The 19,403-nt window shown below is 30.0% G+C and overlaps 3 protein-coding genes across 7 annotated transcripts; 2 read left to right on the forward strand and 1 right to left on the reverse strand.

Moving 5' to 3' along the window:
- The first annotated feature begins 450 nt into the window (after nucleotides 1–450).
- On the forward strand, nucleotides 451–6,418 carry LOC110419445 (uncharacterized). 3 transcript variants are annotated; one of them, XM_021432500.1, is made up of 5 exons: nucleotides 452–851; nucleotides 1,158–1,275; nucleotides 1,369–1,450; nucleotides 5,098–5,149; nucleotides 6,058–6,418. In XM_021432500.1, the coding sequence occupies exons 1-5, from the start codon at nucleotides 495–497 to the stop codon at nucleotides 6,118–6,120; spliced, it is 672 nt and encodes a 223-aa protein (XP_021288175.1). In that variant the 5' UTR covers nucleotides 452–494; the 3' UTR covers nucleotides 6,121–6,418. The 3 variants fall into 3 exon arrangements, with proteins under 3 accessions (XP_021288178.1, XP_021288176.1, XP_021288175.1); XM_021432503.2 differs by lacking the exon at nucleotides 6,058–6,418 and having other exon boundaries at nucleotides 451–851; nucleotides 5,038–5,147; XM_021432501.2 differs by lacking the exons at nucleotides 5,098–5,149; nucleotides 6,058–6,418 and adding an exon at nucleotides 1,619–2,864 and having other exon boundaries at nucleotides 451–851.
- Nucleotides 6,419–13,490: 7,072 nt separating this feature from the next.
- LOC110419551 (COMPLEX 1 LYR-like protein) lies at nucleotides 13,491–14,715 on the forward strand. Of its 3 annotated transcripts, none has more exons than XM_021432645.2 (3): nucleotides 13,491–13,590; nucleotides 13,759–13,811; nucleotides 14,254–14,715. In XM_021432645.2, exon 3 carries the CDS (start codon nucleotides 14,256–14,258, stop codon nucleotides 14,526–14,528), a length of 273 nt encoding a protein of 90 aa, XP_021288320.1. In that variant the 5' UTR covers nucleotides 13,491–13,590; nucleotides 13,759–13,811; nucleotides 14,254–14,255; the 3' UTR covers nucleotides 14,529–14,715. The 3 variants fall into 3 exon arrangements, with proteins under 3 accessions (XP_021288320.1, XP_089640255.1, XP_021288321.1); XM_021432646.2 differs by having other exon boundaries at nucleotides 13,530–13,563; XM_089784129.1 differs by having other exon boundaries at nucleotides 13,507–13,811.
- Nucleotides 14,716–15,230: 515 nt separating this feature from the next.
- Nucleotides 15,231–17,544, reverse strand: LOC110419550 (cytochrome P450 71B36-like). The gene is made up of 2 exons (XM_021432643.2): nucleotides 16,474–17,544; nucleotides 15,231–16,022 (listed from the first exon to the last, which is right to left on the reverse strand). The coding sequence occupies exons 1-2, from the start codon at nucleotides 17,392–17,394 to the stop codon at nucleotides 15,414–15,416; spliced, it is 1,530 nt and encodes a 509-aa protein (XP_021288318.1). The 5' UTR covers nucleotides 17,395–17,544; the 3' UTR covers nucleotides 15,231–15,413.
- Between the last annotated feature and the right edge of the window lie 1,859 nt (nucleotides 17,545–19,403).

Raw genomic sequence — 19,403 nt, forward strand, 5'->3', positions numbered from 1 at the left:
TGCTAGCTCTAGAGTTTTGAAGTCTACCATCTTCTATATTGTGAGAATAGATGAAAAATCTCCTTGATTGTGTTGGTAGAGATGTTAATGGGCCAGGCCTTATTCGGCCCAACCGTTGGACTTTGGAGCATTCACATAGAGCGATAGGCTTATTCATCCCCCACGATTAAGAGATCCGGCTATCACTATAACACAAAAACACAGTTATACAAATAAATAATGGAACGAAGGAAAAATTATTTTTACTTATGTTGTAGATAGTAGATATATAAATAACAATATATTTTAATCCCAATGCTTGCATAATATCTTTTTTTAAAAAAAAAGAAAAATTAAACGTGTTATGAATGTTATTCACTAAAAAATAAATGTGAAAAATGTTTTATTAATTTTAGATCCAACTTGTAGCGTGGGAAGTTGGGTAATTAATGAAAAAGATATATATAACTCATCCCGAGTTCAGACATACTTAGACTCATATCAACCTAACAAGCATGCTGCTTATTAACTCTAGAATTATTCCCCTCCCTTCCCCATCCACCACTCTCCTTCAACTCCACAAAGCTTCTCCTTGCTCAACAAAGCTCCTTGCCAATAAATTTATTCCCTGCAGAAGAAGGAAAAGAGAATGGATTCCCCACACCTTGATGATCAAGGTCTCTTCATCTTCCTCGGCTGTAGAAAATCATTCGCCAGCCACCGTTTCGCCGGGATCACAGGGTGCAGTGGAAGTTATTCGGAGTTTCTATGCAGGAATTAATAGCCATGATCTCGCGTCCGTACAGCTCTTGATTGCCGAGGAATGTGTGTATGAAGACCTTACGTTTCCTCGTCCCTTCGTCGGTCGCAAGGTACATGTTAAAAGAATTATTTGCTTTTTTTTTTTGGTTTGTAAATATTGAACAAGTAGAACATTAATATTTCCTTTTATGCCAAAATTAACAGAAAAATTATTTATTTTGTATTTGAATGTATTTTTTTATCTTTTAAAAGAAAAAAATACTACTATGTATCAAAAATAAAGAAATAAAAAATTAGATACTACTAAAGGCGGTCAAATTATATATAAATTTCCTCTGGTTTCATTTCTTTCTTTAGTTTAATTTTTTTTTTCAATTGCTTGATACGAAAATTACAATTATATATAAATGGATTAGGCATTCTTAGAAGCCTACAAAAGTTTCGTTGATTCCATGAGCATGGACCTCCAAATGGTTGTTGATGATATCACGTCTAATGAGGAGTCATCTACTGTTGGAGTTGCATGGCATTTTGGTATGTTAGCACTAGACCATTTTTGATTTTCCATTTAAGAGTTTTATTTTGTTTTGTTTTGGGTATATTAATTGAATTAACATAATTTATTAGAATGGAAGGGAAAGGTTTTTCCTTATAGCAAAGGTTGCAGTTTTTATCGGCTGCAGATGGTCGATGGCACAAGGCAAATAATGTAAGTGATTTCTTCTTTTTATTTTTTATTTTATTGTATATTTTTTTTTTGAATGATTGCAATATTTAAATACAGTTAGTTGCGTAAGGGAAACATATATGGATTGTTGACTTAAATGGGTTCACTGCTTGTATGATCCATGAATTACTCATTAAAAAATTGAGGAAGATTTTGCGGTGGTAATGCATGGGAATATATATATTTATAAAGAAGGCCCAAAGAACTTCCTTGCTTGACACTTGGCAAAGATATAGAGAAAGCCCCAGCCACAAGCCATATTGCTTTGAGCCACCAACTCCGTTCCCGCGCCACTTGGAAAACCAACTGCCTGGTCGGTATCTCATATTTTATTGTAAACCCCAAGGGCTTCCTTTGCTTGACACTCGGTAAAGTCATAGAGAATGGCCCAGCCACAGACCGCTTGAAGCCACCAACACGGTTCCCACCCTTCCTGGAAAGCCAGGTGCCTGGGTCAATAACTCATGTTTCATGTACACTTGGTGCCTATGAAAAGCCTGCCTAGGAAGACAAAAGTTTCCGACTAATTTATAATCTATCTATAACTATCTTTGAAGAAAAATCCCAAGGGCTTCCTTCCTTCCATACGGTTATTACATTTTTTTTAATTTTTTAATAATATTATTAAATATTAAATTATATTTAATAAATATTAAAGTAACAATTGAAATTTAATTATCTTTTCTTTACATTAAAAATTAAAAAATATATACATGTCAATTACTCAAGCAAATTATATAAAATAATTTTCTTTATCAAATTAAAATATGCAACTATTATTGATAAAAGTTCAATTTTAATTTTTCTAAATCTTAAATTTAAAAAAAGAAGTTTTTTTATATTGAAATGTACTCTCTATTTTTTACTTTCTAAAATAAAAAATATTAACTAATAAAATAACAATATAAGGGAACTTAAATATATCCATTGGTATAACTTTAGTATCCATTTGCAAAAATAGCAAGATGGAGGAAAAAAGAAAAACAAAGAAATAATGGAATTATATATAGTCTTGCTAAGATATATGTATGCCCTTAGGTAGTATTTGATATGAAGAAAGTGGGATCACATTTTCTACAAATTGCCTAATTAAATTATATTGTAATGTTTGTTTTGCAACAAACCACTGCAATGTAAGATTGCAATGAATCGCATTACAGCCAATGAATGTAATGTGATTGCAATATAAAACTAATACAATCAGATTGTATTGCACTCTACAATGTTGTTAACGATAATTTTACCGTTCAACTTTATTACTTTGTAAAAAATATTTTATAATATTATAATTTATTTTTTCATATAGATTTCAATGAGTCTTTTTATTATTCTCAATAGTCATGGTGATTGTCAATAAAATTTATATTATCTTTTAAATAAAAAAATTAAAATAAAATATATAAGAGATGATATTATATAAAATTTAATAAAAAAATATAAATAATGGTGACTAGAATAACAACAGTTCATATTTTGTACATGTCAATGTGCATCAACAATTAGATATGATAATATAATTACTATTTCATATCTATTTCACAAAGTATTCTCAACTCAATTGAAAAAAAAATTTTACCATCCCAAGTGTATTGTTCAGGCAACAAACTAGTAGATTATAACCTTTTTCATGCTTTTACATATAGCACTACTAATTTCTTGACTTTGGCATTGCTTTAATTGTGGTTATATCTACCCACAAGTAAACTAGAAGTCGAATTTTGAATTTTTGTTTCTACTCTAATTACGCAAAGTGCTAGATGTGCTGAAAAATATACATTTGTCCCATTATTGCCTTATGTCTAAGGTGACCGTTATTATTTCATTTGGTTTATATATGTAGTATGAAATAGTCATTCCTCAAAATAGTTATTTCATAGAAACATAAAATAATTAACACAAACCCTTTAAGTATTAGTTATTTCGAGTGTTACAGATTGAAATTTAAACCTAACTTCGTATAGTCTTAAGTTTTGAAAATAGAGTTTAAATAATTCTATAAATTATAAGCTCGCATTTCTAACCCAAAAGACATACTTTATAGGTGATGAAAGATATGTATTTATATTCCTAAGACCCACTCCATCTCTTATTGATGTGGAATTAGTAACATTTTACCCCATCCAATTGGGCAATACCCTTGTTGTACTAACGTTTTATTAGTAGAGGGAAGAGACTCTTACATTAATTTGAGTTTACGTCGACCTTTGTATCTCTCATGAGAACCCTACATTAGTGAAGATTAGGTTTGCTGCGTCTGCTCTCATACCAAATATCACGGGCCGAAACTTATTAAGTCCAACATCATGTAGTCTTAAGCTCTGGAAATAGAGCTTAAGTAAGCCTATAAATCATAGGCGCACATTCCCAATTTAAAAAACATTCCTAATAGGTGGTGGAAGACCCACGTTTATATTCTCAAGATCTATCTTATCTCATACTGATATGAGATCTGTAACACGAATGTGCATGAATAGATTAAAAATTTATTAGATATAAATGCCCTTACTTAATTTTAAAAATTACAATCTTATATAAGATAATATTTTTTTCATTTTTAACGGGTTCTTTCTCTCATTATTCATATGTCTCTTTCCTTCTCTCTCTAAATTTCCTCCACCACTAATGGAAGGTGGAGGGTGATGACGGTATTGGTGCCTCCATAGTCAGATTTGAAGCGTCAATTTGGCACTCTCCTACCAAATCCCTATGGTTAGATCTAGCATTTCATGGCCAGATCTTATCACAAGAAACACCAATTTTGCGATGTAACAACCAAATCTAGCCATAAAGAGCATTAGATCAATGCTCTATTATGCTGACCACAAATCTAGTGGCTTTTGATTGAAAAGACAGAAAAAAAACCAAAATGCATTTAAAATAAAAAGTTTAAAGTTTTGATTATAAATTAAAAAAAATTAATATTTTTAAACTTTTAACTATAAATTATAAAAATTAATATTTTAATTTAAAAATAAAAATAAAATATTAATTATAAATCATAAATATTTTTATTTTTAAAATAAAGAATAAAATAAAATAATCATATTAATATTTAAATTATAAATTGTTAATATTTTAAATAAACTTTAAATTATTGATATTTTTAAAATAAAAGTAATTAAAAATAAATAATCATATTAAAGCTGTGAAAAATTTATTAATATTTTTAATAAATTATAAAAAATAAATATTTTAAATTAAAAATTAATATTATAATAAAAGGTATTTTTGTTTTTTTATCGCATATTCTTTTGTCATTCCAACGTTATTTTTTCTAACTAAATGTCAAAATGAGTCATATATAATAATTTTTATCTTATTCTATTTCGTGAATCATATTACATAATAATTATGTGTATCATATTTTATAGTTATAGAATAATCATTTTATTCTCTTTTTATTTTATTCTATGAACTAAACTCACCATATAAACATGGCATCATTAGTCATGTCATCATGTATGAGGACCTATTTTATTAGCCATCAAATTTTAGTCCATCTTGTATTTAGTTGTTATGTAATATACTTATACACACACACACATATAATTTCTTATTCTTCTTTTTAGGTGAGATTGTAACGATGTTAGTAGTAGTCCAAGAGATTAAATTATTTCCCTGTTGAACAGTTATGGACGAGATGTTGTTGAACCTTCAATCAAGCTTGGGGAGGCAGGTTTGGTATGGAAATTACCTTATGTCCCTACCCATTACATGCATAACCTTTTAAATAACAAGAAAAGTAGAAATGCCAAATATCAGTTAAGCTGTAACAAAGTAGAGTCTTTATAATAATTATGAATCAAATTAATAAGAACAAATAACAAGTAAAATAAAACTATGAGCTTGTTTGGTCTGACTTTTTTTAGCTTAAAAATTATTATAAAACTCTTATGAAAAGTAATAACTTATGAAAAGTAATAATTTTTAAAATTAAGTTAAATCTATTTGGTAAAGCTACTTTTATAAGCTTTTTTTTAATATATAAACTGTTTGATAAAACAACTTATATAAGTTCTAATTTTGATTAAAATTACTATAAGAGGTATTTCATAAATAAATTTCTATTAATCACAAATTCTTTTGTTCACAATGGAAAAAATGTTAACTTTATATTTTTTATTTATTTAAAACAAATTTTTAGAAATATAAAAATTATTTTTATATAAAATAAAATTTATAATTAATAATAAATTATATAAAAAAATAGATAATGTTAGGATTTTTTTTAATAGATGAGAACATTCTTGAGACGAAAAGAAAAAATTCTTTTGACAAGGAGCCATGTTTTTAAAAAAAGAAAAGAGAAAGCTCATCTTTGAAGTTTTTCTTAAAGTTTTTTTTTAAAAATTTTGTTCTTTACACAAAGCTATTTTTTTTCAAAAGCTTCCTAAAATCTTTGTTTTGCATGGTTTCTACTTTTAAAAGGTAGATAAACTGAAAAAAAGCTAGGCCCAACGAGCACTATATATATATATATAATGAAGCTTAAAATCTTAAAATTGCATCAAGTTTTGCTTCTAACTTTGAACATAAGAATTTTAGACTTGTTATTTAATTAATTGGTTAATTTTGAATATAATATACAGGCAGCTATGAAGGGTGTAATGTGGCTGCTGCAACAATTTCCTCAATTGGAAGACCAGTTATGAAGGAAACTGTTATATATGGAGTGTGGACATTCATTCAATCAACAACATCTTAATTGTCCTTTGGGTTAATTTTGGTGCGTTTATTTCCTAGAGTTTGTATTTGTTGAGATATGTTTATGCTCTAAATCATTTTATTTGCATAAAAATCATTTTATGCAATTGATACTCATGGATTTGACCCACACAACTTCATGCTTCAGCCATTCAAGAAGGCATGTGATGCTCATGTGCAATCCGAACTGCAATTGTTCTTGGATTTTCTTAATACATAATTATGAACTTACATTATTTATATTTATTTGGTCTTTTATAAAATAGGCTAAACTCATTTGTTCTTAATAAAGTGACAATTTATTATATCCTACAATTAAATCTGATTATTCGTGTATGTAATAGAGATATATGAATTTATTGATTCATATATGCAATAATGATATATGAATTGTCGGCTCATGTATGAAATAGTGATACATGAATACAATAAATGTGAATTAATGTGTAGGATGCAAAATTAGTGTGTAGGCCTATAGGAAACCCTATCTCTTATGATGGTTAGGACTAGGGATTCACTATATAAAGGAAAGGCTAGGTTCCTTCTCCTGTCATTCAAAACATAAAGATCTCACCCATTAGAGAGTTATAAAGAAAAAAAGAGGAAGATCTTAGTGCATTGAAGACTAGTAGTTAATCTGATGAATATTGTTTTCCTGTGAAACCATAGATCATAAATCAGGTACGCTTTATTTTCTAAATTTTTATTATGGCAAATCTTGGATTTGTATAACCTTTTTTATACATAAAGTTTTTTTATCAGTTGATATCAAAGCCTACCATAGTTTTAGTTTAGGATTTGATTAGATATTAATTTATGTGATTTAGCATAAATTTGAAGCACATATATTTTTTTGAAAATTTTGGCTATTCACCTACACTCTCCCAACTCTACTTTTTGTGCTATTTTTTTGAATTTTAATGCACTTTTAGTATTTATTTTTATGTGCATATAAATGATTGCTCTTGATATTTTGGTGAGATATTTCTAGAATACATATGACAGAAAAATAATATGCATATGTTTGAGTCGAAAATAGCATGTACTCTTCCTAGATATTTATGTGTCCTCAGGATAAAGTTACAAAGGACAAAATTGACTAATTAAAACCATATAAAGTGACATTTTTCAAATCATTTTAATGAAAGATTTAATTACTGACTATCCTATATGGTTATTTTACATTTGTAGATATGATTTTAGAGTATAGTGCCCCGCACTCATTAAAGTTTTGATAAAGTAAATAAAATCATATCATAAATTTATATGGGTAATATAAAGAGTATCTTGTTATGGGAGAAGTTTCATTTATACTAGTTAATTCATAACCACTAAAGTGGCCAATTGGCTAGTGTTGTGGAATTATCGTTCCCATATGTTTTAGGGATGTTCTGATTTTAGTGTACATTCATTCCCCTAAAAGTGATGTTTTGATGTTAAAATTAAAGGGTAACACATAAAAGCATTTGTGTATGGGGATTGGCTAGTCTTAGTAATTTATTCACAGAAAGGTGATAAGTTATGAAGGTTGTGTTATATTCTCATAACCGTTTTTATCTAAAAGAGTTCCTAATTATATGTCATGCATTCAACCTAAAGGTGTTTATATGATGATATGCCTGGACTCTTGGGTTATACTCATTTATGGCTTTAGAGTATTTTGATTACTCTAGTTATTCTAATTAAGTTACATTGTTTAAATTTTTAGTCACATTTTCTGTCAATAACAAAGCCACCATTGAGATTTTGACTAAGTCAAACTTTAAGAATTGGATAAGAGATGTTGAATTTACCATCCAAATATAGATTTGGCATTGAATAACTATATGCCTGCAAAGCCTACTACTAAATGCATTACGGAGCAGAAGAAAGCTTTTGAAGCTTGGGGAAAATCTAATAAGTTTTGTTTGCTTGTTATTAAAAGGTTAATTCCTGAATACCTACTTAGTGGACTCTTTAATACAACAAATGCAAGAGAATTGTTTGCTATAGTAGCCTAAAGATATAAAGTCTTAGTAAATATCGAAATTAGCACTTTTCTAAAGGGACTATATTCCATGAAATATGATGGGATAAGGGGAGTTAAGGAATACATCATTAAGATGGTCAATTATCAAGCCAAACTAAAAGCCCTTGATATTTCCAATCCCAAAACTTGTATTGTTCATCAAGCCTTAAACACCTTTTTTTTTTTCTAAATGTGGGTAGATAGTGACTACCTGTAACTCACAAGATGACGCTTAGAGCATTAATGATCTCATCACCATATGTGTTGTTGAGGAAGTAAATATCAAAACTGAAAAGATCAACAATGCTCTTTTTGTTACCAAAGCTCATCATAAGAGAGGTAAGAAACCAAATCCTAATGCTCTTAAACAATGTAGTATAAAAAGATAGAACATGGTTAATTTGTTAGTGTGAAAGGTCTTAAAGCTATTATTAAAAAGGAACTTAAGTGCTTCCTTTGCAAGAAAAAAAAGGATATAAGAAACAAGATTATCTCAAATATAAGGCTTGGCTTGAAAAGCATGAGCGTAAAGGTAACTCGTTGGCTTTCACTATTTATGAATCTAGTTTACTTGATGCCCCATATAGTTCTGGTGGCTTGATAGTGGTGCAAATAACCATGTAGCTTTTACCTTATAGGGGTTCATAAACAAGAAAAAGCTAAATATGGATGGGTCCAAAGTCATGGTTAGCAAAAATATGAAGGTAGAAGTTGAATGTGTAGGAATAGTTAGCTTAAATTTAAGTACTAGAAATATACTTTTGTTAGAAAACACTTTCTATATACAATCATTTAGGTGGAATTTAGGTTCTGTTTTTGTTTTAGACACTGGGAGTCATGCTTTTGATATTAATGATTCAATTGTTAAAATATGTTCTGATTCAAAAGATATTGGCTTGTGTTCTCTAACTCAGGGATTATACAGATTATGTATGTCTCTTACTAATATTTAAACCACCATATATAATGTTGAAAAAGTTGCCACAAGGCCTTGCATAAAGGAAACCTCATCCATGTTGTGGCATAAAAGACTTGGCCACATCTCCAAAGAGAGAGTAAAAAGGTTGATAAAGGATAACATTTTGCCTACTCTTATTTTTGATGACTTGGAGACATTTGTTGATTGCTATAGGGGCAAGATGACCCAAATAAAAGGAAATAGGTCAAATAGAAGTTTTGATTTATTTGAACTGATTCACATTGACATAAGTAGACCATATACCCTTACTATTTGCAATTGTAGATATTTTGTGACATTTATTGATGATTTTTCTCATTATTGTTATATGTTCTTAATTAAAGAAAAGTCTACAACTCTTGATAAATTTAGGATCTTTAAGATTGAAATTGAGAAATAGTTGGGAAAATCATTAAGGTTGTTAAGACTGCCTTTCTAAATGGGAATTTTGTTGAAAAAGTCTATATATTGTAGCCTGAGGTGTTTAATGAAGATGGAAAAGATCACCTTGTCTGCAGACTAAAAAGGTCTATTTATGGGCTCAAACATGCTTATCATCAGTGGTATCTTGAATTTGATGAAGTAGTCACTTCCTTGGGCTTTGTTGAGAATAAGGTAGACAGATACATACATCTCAAGATTAGTGGGAGTAAGTTTATTTTTCTTACCTTATATGTTGATGATATCTTGTTCGCAAGTAGTGATTTGAAGATGCTGCAAAAGACTAAGAAGTTAATGTCTAGGTAGTTTGACATGAAAGATCTTGGGGAAACATCTTATGTTTTTGGAATTGCAATACATAAGGATAGATCTTGTCACTTATTGGGACTTTCTCAAAATGTATATAGTGATCAAGTATTAAATAGATTTCCATGCTTGATTGTAAAAATGGAGATGTGCCAATTGTTAAAGGTGATAATTTGAACTTGGCACAATGTCTGAAAAATGATGTTGAAAGGGAATCAATAAAAGTAATACCATATGCTTGTGCAGTAGGAAGCTTGATGTTTGCCCAGGTTTGCAGAAGGTTGGACATTGCTTTTGTTTTAAGTCTTTTGGTCAAATACTTTTCTAATTCTAGTAAAGTTCATTGGAAAACAGGAAAGAAAGTGATGCGATACTTGAAAAGAACCAAAAACTAAATGCTAGTTTATCAAAAGGTTGAAGATCTTAAGTTGATGGGATATACAGATTCAGACTTTTTCAGCTATATAGATGATAGGAAATCCACATTATGATACATTTTGATGTTAACAGTGATGCAATATCTTGGAAAAGTGTAAAGCAAACACTTGTGACCTCATCCACTATACAAGCAGAATTTGTAACATGTTATGGAGCAGTTACATAAGCGGTTTGGTTAAGAAATCTTTTTAAAGAATTATCGACGGTTGACTTTATTGCTAGACCCATACAGTTATATTGTGATAATTCTACTGCAGTTATGTTTACTAATAATAATAGAAATATCACAAGCATCAAACATATAGAGATAAAATATTTGATAGTTAAAGAACTTGTGAAAATGATGACATTTTGTAGAGCATATTAAATTTGATGACATGATTGATGATCCACTAACCAAAAGATTGTGCCCTGTTACTTTTAAGAAACATGTTCATGATATGGGTGTTTTAGAGGTTTTGATATACTTAGTGGGAAGATTTTATATTGTTTTATTGGCTTTTGCTTGGATCATGTCATTAATATTGTATTTCAATTTATTTTAATGATTATTCAAATAATATTCAATCATACAAATTTTTCATATACGTACATATTTGCATATATTAAGACTTAAAACATGTGTTAGTTTTAAGCATAGGCTGTAGTATAAATTTATAACCTTAGGAGTATATCTTTGACACATAAAAAATCTCGAGATATGTAAAATAGACATAAAGGTTTACTGAAGAAACTATAAAGTATTTCTCTTGCATGTATGAGCTGTATAAAGAAAAGAATGAAGTGATTGACATATGAATATAGATCATTAAATATATGTTGTTATTTATTGTTACACTACCACGTTTACTTCATGTTAATAAGATTCAGTGACATGTGATTATAACTGGTGTTATATCTTAATAGACGTAGTTACTGCTATTTTCCTATATCATAAATCTTATTGGATAGAAGGATTATTGAAGTATATCTCAAGACCAATTATTTTTGATTGAGCTCATAAAGTTTTAAGTTGTCTTAGCCTATGAGTCAATTTTAAGAAAAGTGTTTTTAAAATTTAAAATTTGAATAATGTAGTCCAAGTGTGAGATGGTTAGATTTTCTCAACATAGAATTATGGACTTACATTATTTATATTTATTTTGTCTTTTATAAAATAAGCTAAGCTTATTCTTAATAAAGTGACAATTAATTATACCTTATAATTAGATTTGATTATTCATGTATGTCACAGAGATACATGAATCTACTAATTCAACTATGCAATAGTGATATATAAATACAATAAATGTGGAATTAATGTGTAGGCCTATAGAAAACCTTATCTTCCATGATGAGTGGGACTAGGGATTCATTAAATAAACAAAAGAATAGGTCCCCTCTCCTATCATTTAAAACATAAATATCTCACCTATTAGAAAGTTACAAAGAAAAAGACAGGATAATCCTAATGCACTGAATAATGACAATCAATTTGGTCAATATTGTTTCTGCTATTAAATCATGGATCAAAAATTAAGTACGCTTTGTGTTCTAATCCTAAATTTGTATAACCTTACTTATACATAAAGTTTTATTAGTTGTCATTTTCTCCTCTGCCTTGTTTTCCAATTATGCCATATGTGAATGTTGCCTTGTAAATATTTCTTATTGACTTTCATATTAATTAAAATAATATTAATATAAGATAATATTATATTTTTTAATAATTAGATAATATTATATTTAGTCTCTGCATTTAAAATTAAAATTAACATGATACTTGTACTAAAAAATTATCTATTTTTGTACTATAAATTTCATTCTTAACTCAATAACCATCTATATATCTCAATATCTTAAACATAGTTAATGGAAATTGATTATATGATTATCGATCAATGAAATTGTGACATGTGAACAAATAAATGCATTGAGATTTTTTTTATATGTACTTGCGGCACTCACACGCGACGGCTGCCAAATGTCACAAAATCCCCTTTAAAGGGATGCACCAATGATTTTGTGACCAGTGATATTCACACGAGTGTCAACTTACAGGTTGAAAATATTTCAAAAAGTAATGTGGCATTTGTTTGATCACAGCATTAGTTATGTCATCAACTTCCATTTTATTCATTCGATGTTTAGATATTTTTATTTCAAGCTATTTGACAATCACCGATCATATTGATATAAGAGACTTGCGACTGCAAATTCCACAGTAAACACTCCCATATTCATTCGATGGCAGTCTCTTTAACTTGAACTAAATAGTAAAAATTCAAAATATTGTCTCATAAAATCAATGTAATATTAATTTTTAAAATTATTATTATGTATAAAATTGTAAATTTTATGCACTTGCTTGTTAAGAGTTGCATGTGCATTGAGTTAGGGCTATTGTGTCTTCTTTAAGTAGTCAGCTCAAGTTCATAACATTAATGTTAATTTATATTAATATTTTGATATTTTTAAATAAATTATTTATCAATAAAATATATTAAAATTAAAATAAATAAAATTTTATTATTAATAAATAATTTTATATATCAAAATATAAATTTAATATACTTACATGGCAAAAAGGTATTTACGAGTTGAATTGAGTCTATGAAACATTCTTTTCCAAGTTGTCAAGCTAGAGCTTGGCTTATCTAGCTCATTTAACCATTATTTTGGTATTAATACTAAAGTATTTTTTATTAATATTTTTAAATATATTTAACAATTAAAATAGATAAAAATATATGAATTGTCAATCAATAAAATAATTTCATTGGTCAAGCTTGAGCCCTAAAATTTTCACCTAAGCTCCGTTCGTATTGGAATTTGAGAAATAAAAAGAACCCAAAAGGGAATTTTGTCCCAAAAATTTATTTTTATTTTCACTCCACGTGATAAAATCACCTTACCACGTACCTTATTAAATTAAATAACTAAAGATTAAACGGATTAAATTATATTTTTAAAAAATTAATTAAAATTATTAAATATCAAATTAGTTTTATTTTAAATTTAAAACAATAAAAATTTTGTCATTTGTATTTTTTCAAATTACAATATTAAAATTTATAAATTTAACCTATAATTATAAAATATACAAATAATTTAAATAAAAAAATTATCCATTTATTCATAAAATTATGTTCTTTGATATATATCATTAAATTAACATTTAAGAATATTATAAATTTATATAATTATTTTGGAAGACCTCTTCATTTGCGTATCTATTTCTTTTTTTTTCTAATTTTGAAGGTTTCTTTTTCTTTTCTGATTTCGAAGGTTGTTTTTCAATTTTTCGATTCAAATTTTCACTAGCTTATCTCTTCATTTTCGTTTTCGTTTTTCTCTTCAGATTAGTGATTTCCCTTTATTTTCTCTATATTTTTTGGATTTTTTTTTGACGATTTTAAGTTCACTCTCTACAATTTCTCTTGAACTCTTCTACAGCTCCCACGACCTCTCTCCGTGACGGCTTTGACTGCTCCGACGGCTTCCTTCTGGTAATTTCTCTCTAGCTTTGCATTTCGCTGAAGTTCGCTTGGATTCCTTTCAATTTCGGTTTCATTTTTCCTTTCTCTCTTCAAAATTCTAAAGTAGAAGTTTTGCTTCGATCTAGGATTTTTCTCTTCGATTCAAGCAAAGTTGTAATCCCTAGTCCTTATGATCTATGCTCTGGTTTTCTTTCAAAAGTAGCATGTCTGATCTTATGATCCACTGTCTATTTCTCCAAATATTTTTTTCGAACACTCATTTCAGATCAGTGTATATCCCTCTACTTTCATCCCTTAAAATCAGAGTTTTTAGCTGAGTCTCTGATTATTTATTTGAACTAAAATATTTGTTTGTTGTTTTTTTATTACAAACAAATGATTGCTGTCTAAAGATTAAAGGTTGTTCGATGAAATGTTTAAGAGTAACTTGTTTTTTGGGGAATCTCGTCAGAAATGGCGAAGGGTTTGATATGGGCAACGGCAGAAGACTTGGCAAGAAACCGAGGGAAAGTTGTTTCATTGTACCGACAAATACTCCGGAGCCTTAACTCTCCTATATTGGAACTGAGTTTAGCAGCAAGGCTTGCAAAGAAAGCAGAGGCACGTGCCATTTTCATGTTGGGTTCTGAAGAGCGTTCCCTTCATAACATTGAAGATCTCATTGATGCTGCTGAATACTCTCTTTCACTTTTGAAACAAGGCAAAATCCCCAAACTTATCCAATAAAGTTTGAATATTTTACAGCCTTTTGTCATTTTGTCTATCAGAATTGAAATTTTCGGACAATTTTAGCAATACTCTTGTTTTTTATAAGGAATGGGATGTGATTTCCAATTTTTGTATGTAACATTAATATATATTCATAATATCTATATTGAACCCAAACTGCTATTTGTGGTGCTTTTCCTTGCTATTTGTTGGGCAAATTGATTATTCCTTTTATTTGATTTATATATGTTTTTTTATTCCCTTTGATATTTTAGGATTTGCCTGCATTTAGAAGGCTAAAGGAGTGATATCTCTATTTCACACTAAAAATGGTGTTTTGTAGTGACTCTGTATGAATGTAAGCAAGTTGAACACACAAACAACTTGACTTTTGAAAAGCAGAGTTATATATCATCATTTGCATTTAATAAGATTCATAATTTATGGGGTTACTTACTCAGATAATCAAGATTTGAATCCATTTTGTCATCCCTACTATTTTCTTTAAAATGAAGTAATCATGTTGTGGCTTGATTAACACACAAATTATGTTACCTGTGTTGATAATGATTAAAATTTTTTTTAAGGCATGATGTAGTATGATCAGTCTGAATTGTTAATTTCTCTGATGAATGATAATAATCTTGATTAAATTCTCCTATCAAAATATGAATTGACAGTGCATGAAATGATTTGAAGGACTGAGTGCAAATGATCAGCTTCTTAAATCCCATCGGGCAATCTCAAGCAATTATTGCTGATAGCATCCTCCCTTTATTGTCTATAGCTGTGTCATCACTTGAAACATATATCAGCAACACCAACAACACTAATACATAATCATATAATCATGGATTGGAGTATGCATAACATGGATGATTTATTGCATTTTAGTTGTAAGGCCTACTGATGTTTAGTAGGCACGAGTACTAAAGCTTGTTTCACATGATTTGATAGACCAGCTGCCTCTTCCATATTGAGATCTTCCTCTTTCAGGCCATTCGGCAATTTCCAATCGAAGTGATACAAGAGATTTGCGAGTGCAAGTTCCACCATGAGCAGTCCCATATTCATTCCAGGGCAGCCTCTTCGACCTGCACCAAATGGCAGAAACTCGAAATGATGCCCTTTGTAATCAAGGGGGCTATCAATGAACCTTTCTGGGTAGAATTGGCCGGGGTTTTCCCAGCTCTCAGGATCTCTTCCTATTGCCCACACGTTCACATAGATAAGGGTTTTGGGGTAAACATTGTAACCATTGATGGTGAATTGGGACCTGGATTCTCTGGGAATTAGGAATGCTCCTGGAGGGTGAAATCTCAAAGCTTCCTTGACAACCAACTTGAGGTATTGAAGCTGATCAATGTCACTTTCAGAGATCTTTCCTTTCTCTCCGATGTGGTTTCTGATTTCTTCTTGTGCTTTCTTCATCACTCTTGGGTTCCTAGCAAGCTCGGCCATTACCCACTCAACTACAGCTGCACCAGTCTCAACTCCAGCGAAAAATATATTCTGGTTGCAGGTATGATTAATGAAGCCATATCAAATTCCTACTTCTGTTAAAAATTGAGTATGAAATCTGGCTAATGTATTGAAATTGATAAAATTATGTGAAAAGATATGCAATAGGGTAAATATCTTAATAATTTTTACACCGAGGTAATAAACTTGAGTTTTTCCTTAAAACAGAGTAAGAACTTTTGAGCTTTTAAGTACACTTATCTATAAGTAGAAAATCTCTGGTTTGCTGGTCCTATGTAAAATCTATCCATCAATATGTATCCAATATAATTCCCAAGTGAAAAATATACAAAAACAAATATCCACACACTTAATCATTGTGATTATGAAATCTATGGGTATTTGTTTTTACCAAATTATATATTATAATTCTCCTTATATAATATGTTGATGGAATTTTAATTAGAATGCATCAAATATAAAGAACAGATTAATGCCTTACCATAGTGATTGCCTTAATATGATCATGGGTGATTTGAAGAGCAGAAGAGTCGGTTTGATTTTTTTTTATTTTCAGCAAAACATCAATTATATCATCATCTTCTTCTTGCTTGTGCCTCTCTGAACGCAGGTGGTCATCTATAACCTCTTGGTAGAAAAGATCCAGATCATGGAAAATCCTTTGAAGCCTTCCATGCATTCCTGTAATCCTATCTATGAACCTACCAACACGAGGAAAGAAGTCAGACGCAGAGAAACTTCCCATAATGCTAAATGCTTCTTGAACCAGTCCTTGAAATTTGCGAACATCGAGTCCCCCGTCTCGAAAACTCTTGCCAAAAGCAACCCTGCAAATCACTTCCATATTAAGAGACATGGATTTATAAGAAAGATTAACAGGATTTCCAGAAGAGGATGATTGAGAGATTGAGTCTATCATCAAAGCAACTTCTTCTTCTCTTATGAACCGAAAGGATTGAACCCTTTTAACACTAAGCAGCTCGAGAAGACATATTTTTCTCATCTCCTTCCAGTGCTTTCCATATGGAGTGAAAGCTACATCAAGATAACTGTAGGACAGTCTCCCAGTGGCAGCTAAAAGAGGCCTACTGCAACATTCAAGATCGTAGGTTTTCAAGACTTGCTGGGCTGTTTTGGCTGAGGAGACAACCAGAGTAGGAACACTGCCAAGCTGAAGCAGCATGACAGGGCCATATTTCTTGGATAGCTGCTGCAAAGAGCGGTGAGGCAATGAACCAAGTTGGTGTAAGTTGCCTATGATTGGAAGCTTAGGAGGCCCTGGAGGGAGTTGGTTGCTACGCGTACGCCTCTTTGCTCCAATCTTCTTTTTCATTAGAAAAAATAGTGAGGAGAAAAGAAGTAGAAATGGAAGCCACACTGGTATCTGAACCTCACTATTCATGGCTTCCTTGTTCCTGAATTGCTTAGTCCATATGATTGAGAAATCACGAGTTATAAATCAATATAAGAAAAATTATTTTTTATTTTTTTTTTTGAAACAAGTTGTTTCATTGTATGCACAAATACCTAAGAGCCTTGACTCTCCTAAGACTTTAAGTAGCAAGGCCTTCAAAAAAAGATGACAAACCATCTTAAAAATATCAATTTAAAAATGTTTAAATCGTGGATCCCATGCACCCCCCTCCTAAGGAATGTGTACATTAATTTTATGTACCTATGGCGACTTATTGTCCTTTGTTCCTTAGAATGACAGATTACGAAGTTGAAATGACCCAACAGAAGGGACTTGTACTGAACTATGCCAATAATGGACTGGGACCCACCCTTGTAGGTAAACCAGAAAAAACACAACTTCTCAATTTGCAACTAATAGCAAAATGTTTATATCAGAAGCAATCTTGAAATCCCAATAATTCAAAATAAGAACCAAAAATCTGGATGCAATCATCATAACTTGTCTTTTAGCAACTTTGTTTTTAATATTGTAATTGATGTAATTCTGGCTGTTAATATTTGAGATATGTACAAATAATGTTTGTTACAAAATATATGAAAATTGTTATAAAATATACAAAAATTATTCAATAATTAAGAATGAGCATGATGTTGTTCGGGAAACAAAACGGACTAATTTTCAACATCACCTATTCAAAAACACACTTCTTTGTATTTTCTTTAGTCAACAATTTGCAAGTTGCAAGCCATATATGACACAACAAAAATCAACTTAACAACAGTGTTTCAAAATCTCCTTCATCAATGAGAAGCATTTTGTCAAAAAAGTAAGGCAGGCTAAAAAACATGCTTGTCATGTGTTCAAACAACATTGCAAAGAAAAAACGTTACACAATAACTGGTGGATGCATGTTATTTGCTGATTCGTTAGAGATTTAACAACCATTTTTAGACTAAACTCTAGAATTATTTCTCCTAAAACGAGATCACAGCACTTACCAAATAAAGGATTACTATTTATATGATCCAACTAAGGAAATCATAGCTTGCTAAAGTATCATATGTGGTATAGAGAGAGAGAGATAAATTAAACAAGAGAATAAAAAACAGTACTTATCACAAATCTGAAAGTTTTTGCACTAGTTCCTGAACCAAGCAGTTTCCAGAAACATTAGAATACAACAAGTGCAATAATGTTTCAAGTGAACCATGATAAAATCTTCTTTCATTGGGCAAATGGTCTCATCAAGTTGAATTGATGAGAAAAATGAGGGGAAAGAGTACCATAACAGGTTAAAATCCCTTGGGTCATTATTTGAGTAAAATCTCAACTCTAAGATAGCAAGAATTGTAATTTACCACATTTATGATCTTTAAAATGAACAAAATCATAGAAGAAAAAAAAAGTTGAAAGATTTGAAAGAAATGGAATACTTTGTACATCAGTAGTAGGTCTTTTGATGTGTCATTAGAGAGATGAGACTGACCAGATACTTTTAAAGCCCTTTTAGCTATGATTTTTTTGTTGTTGTTCCTTTTTTGTTTACCTTTCTTCCATCTTCTCGATAAAGTTGATTAATTAGATCTCCAGTAGCTCCAGGCCAGTAATCACAATCAAAATATGCCAACCTAGCTACTATTACCTTGGCCTTACATTCACCAGTAGATACAAAAAAATGATCGTATAAATTAATGAGATCAACTACAATGTTTTTCGCACACTTAAATTGACTGATCTTAGTTCAATATAGCAAAAGTAGTAGCTTTAAACATGACCATAATAGAAAAAAGCTTCTATAATCTTGACCACCTCATAGACACTACTCTATAATAGCAAAATCACTAATATCTCTTGTCTTGTTAGAAATATGCCAACATTTAGGGAATTGGTGCAATGCATAAATGTCTTTTTACTCTATAGCTTCTTAAACTTTTCAAATTTTCACAAATCAGATATATAAGAAATTATAAAATGTTTTCCATATTTGCATATTG

The sequence above is a fragment of the Theobroma umbraticum genome, unplaced genomic scaffold, assembly GCF_002168275.2.
Source record: "Theobroma umbraticum cultivar Fairchild unplaced genomic scaffold, ASM216827v3 scaffold_67.0, whole genome shotgun sequence".
Classification (NCBI taxonomy): Eukaryota; Viridiplantae; Streptophyta; class Magnoliopsida; order Malvales; family Malvaceae; genus Theobroma; species Theobroma umbraticum.

Bases quoted from the DNA above. Each gene is read 5' to 3' on its own strand.
- LOC110419445 (XM_021432500.1), top strand. From the start codon at position 495: ATGCTGCTTATTAACTCTAGAATTATTCCCCTCCCTTCCCCATCCACC. The intron at 1,451-5,097 runs GTAAGTGATTTC...CCTGTTGAACAG, and splicing joins GATGGCACAAGGCAAATAAT to TTATGGACGAGATGTTGTTG. The intron at 5,150-6,057 runs GTATGGAAATTA...TATAATATACAG, and splicing joins AGCTTGGGGAGGCAGGTTTG to GCAGCTATGAAGGGTGTAAT.
- LOC110419551 (XM_021432645.2), top strand. From the start codon at position 14,256: ATGGCGAAGGGTTTGATATGGGCAACGGCAGAAGACTTGGCAAGAAAC.
- LOC110419550 (XM_021432643.2), bottom strand. From the start codon at position 17,394: ATGAATAGTGAGGTTCAGATACCAGTGTGGCTTCCATTTCTACTTCTT. The intron at 16,023-16,473 runs GTAAGGCATTAA...ACCTGCAACCAG, and splicing joins ATATTAAGGCAATCACTATG to AATATATTTTTCGCTGGAGT.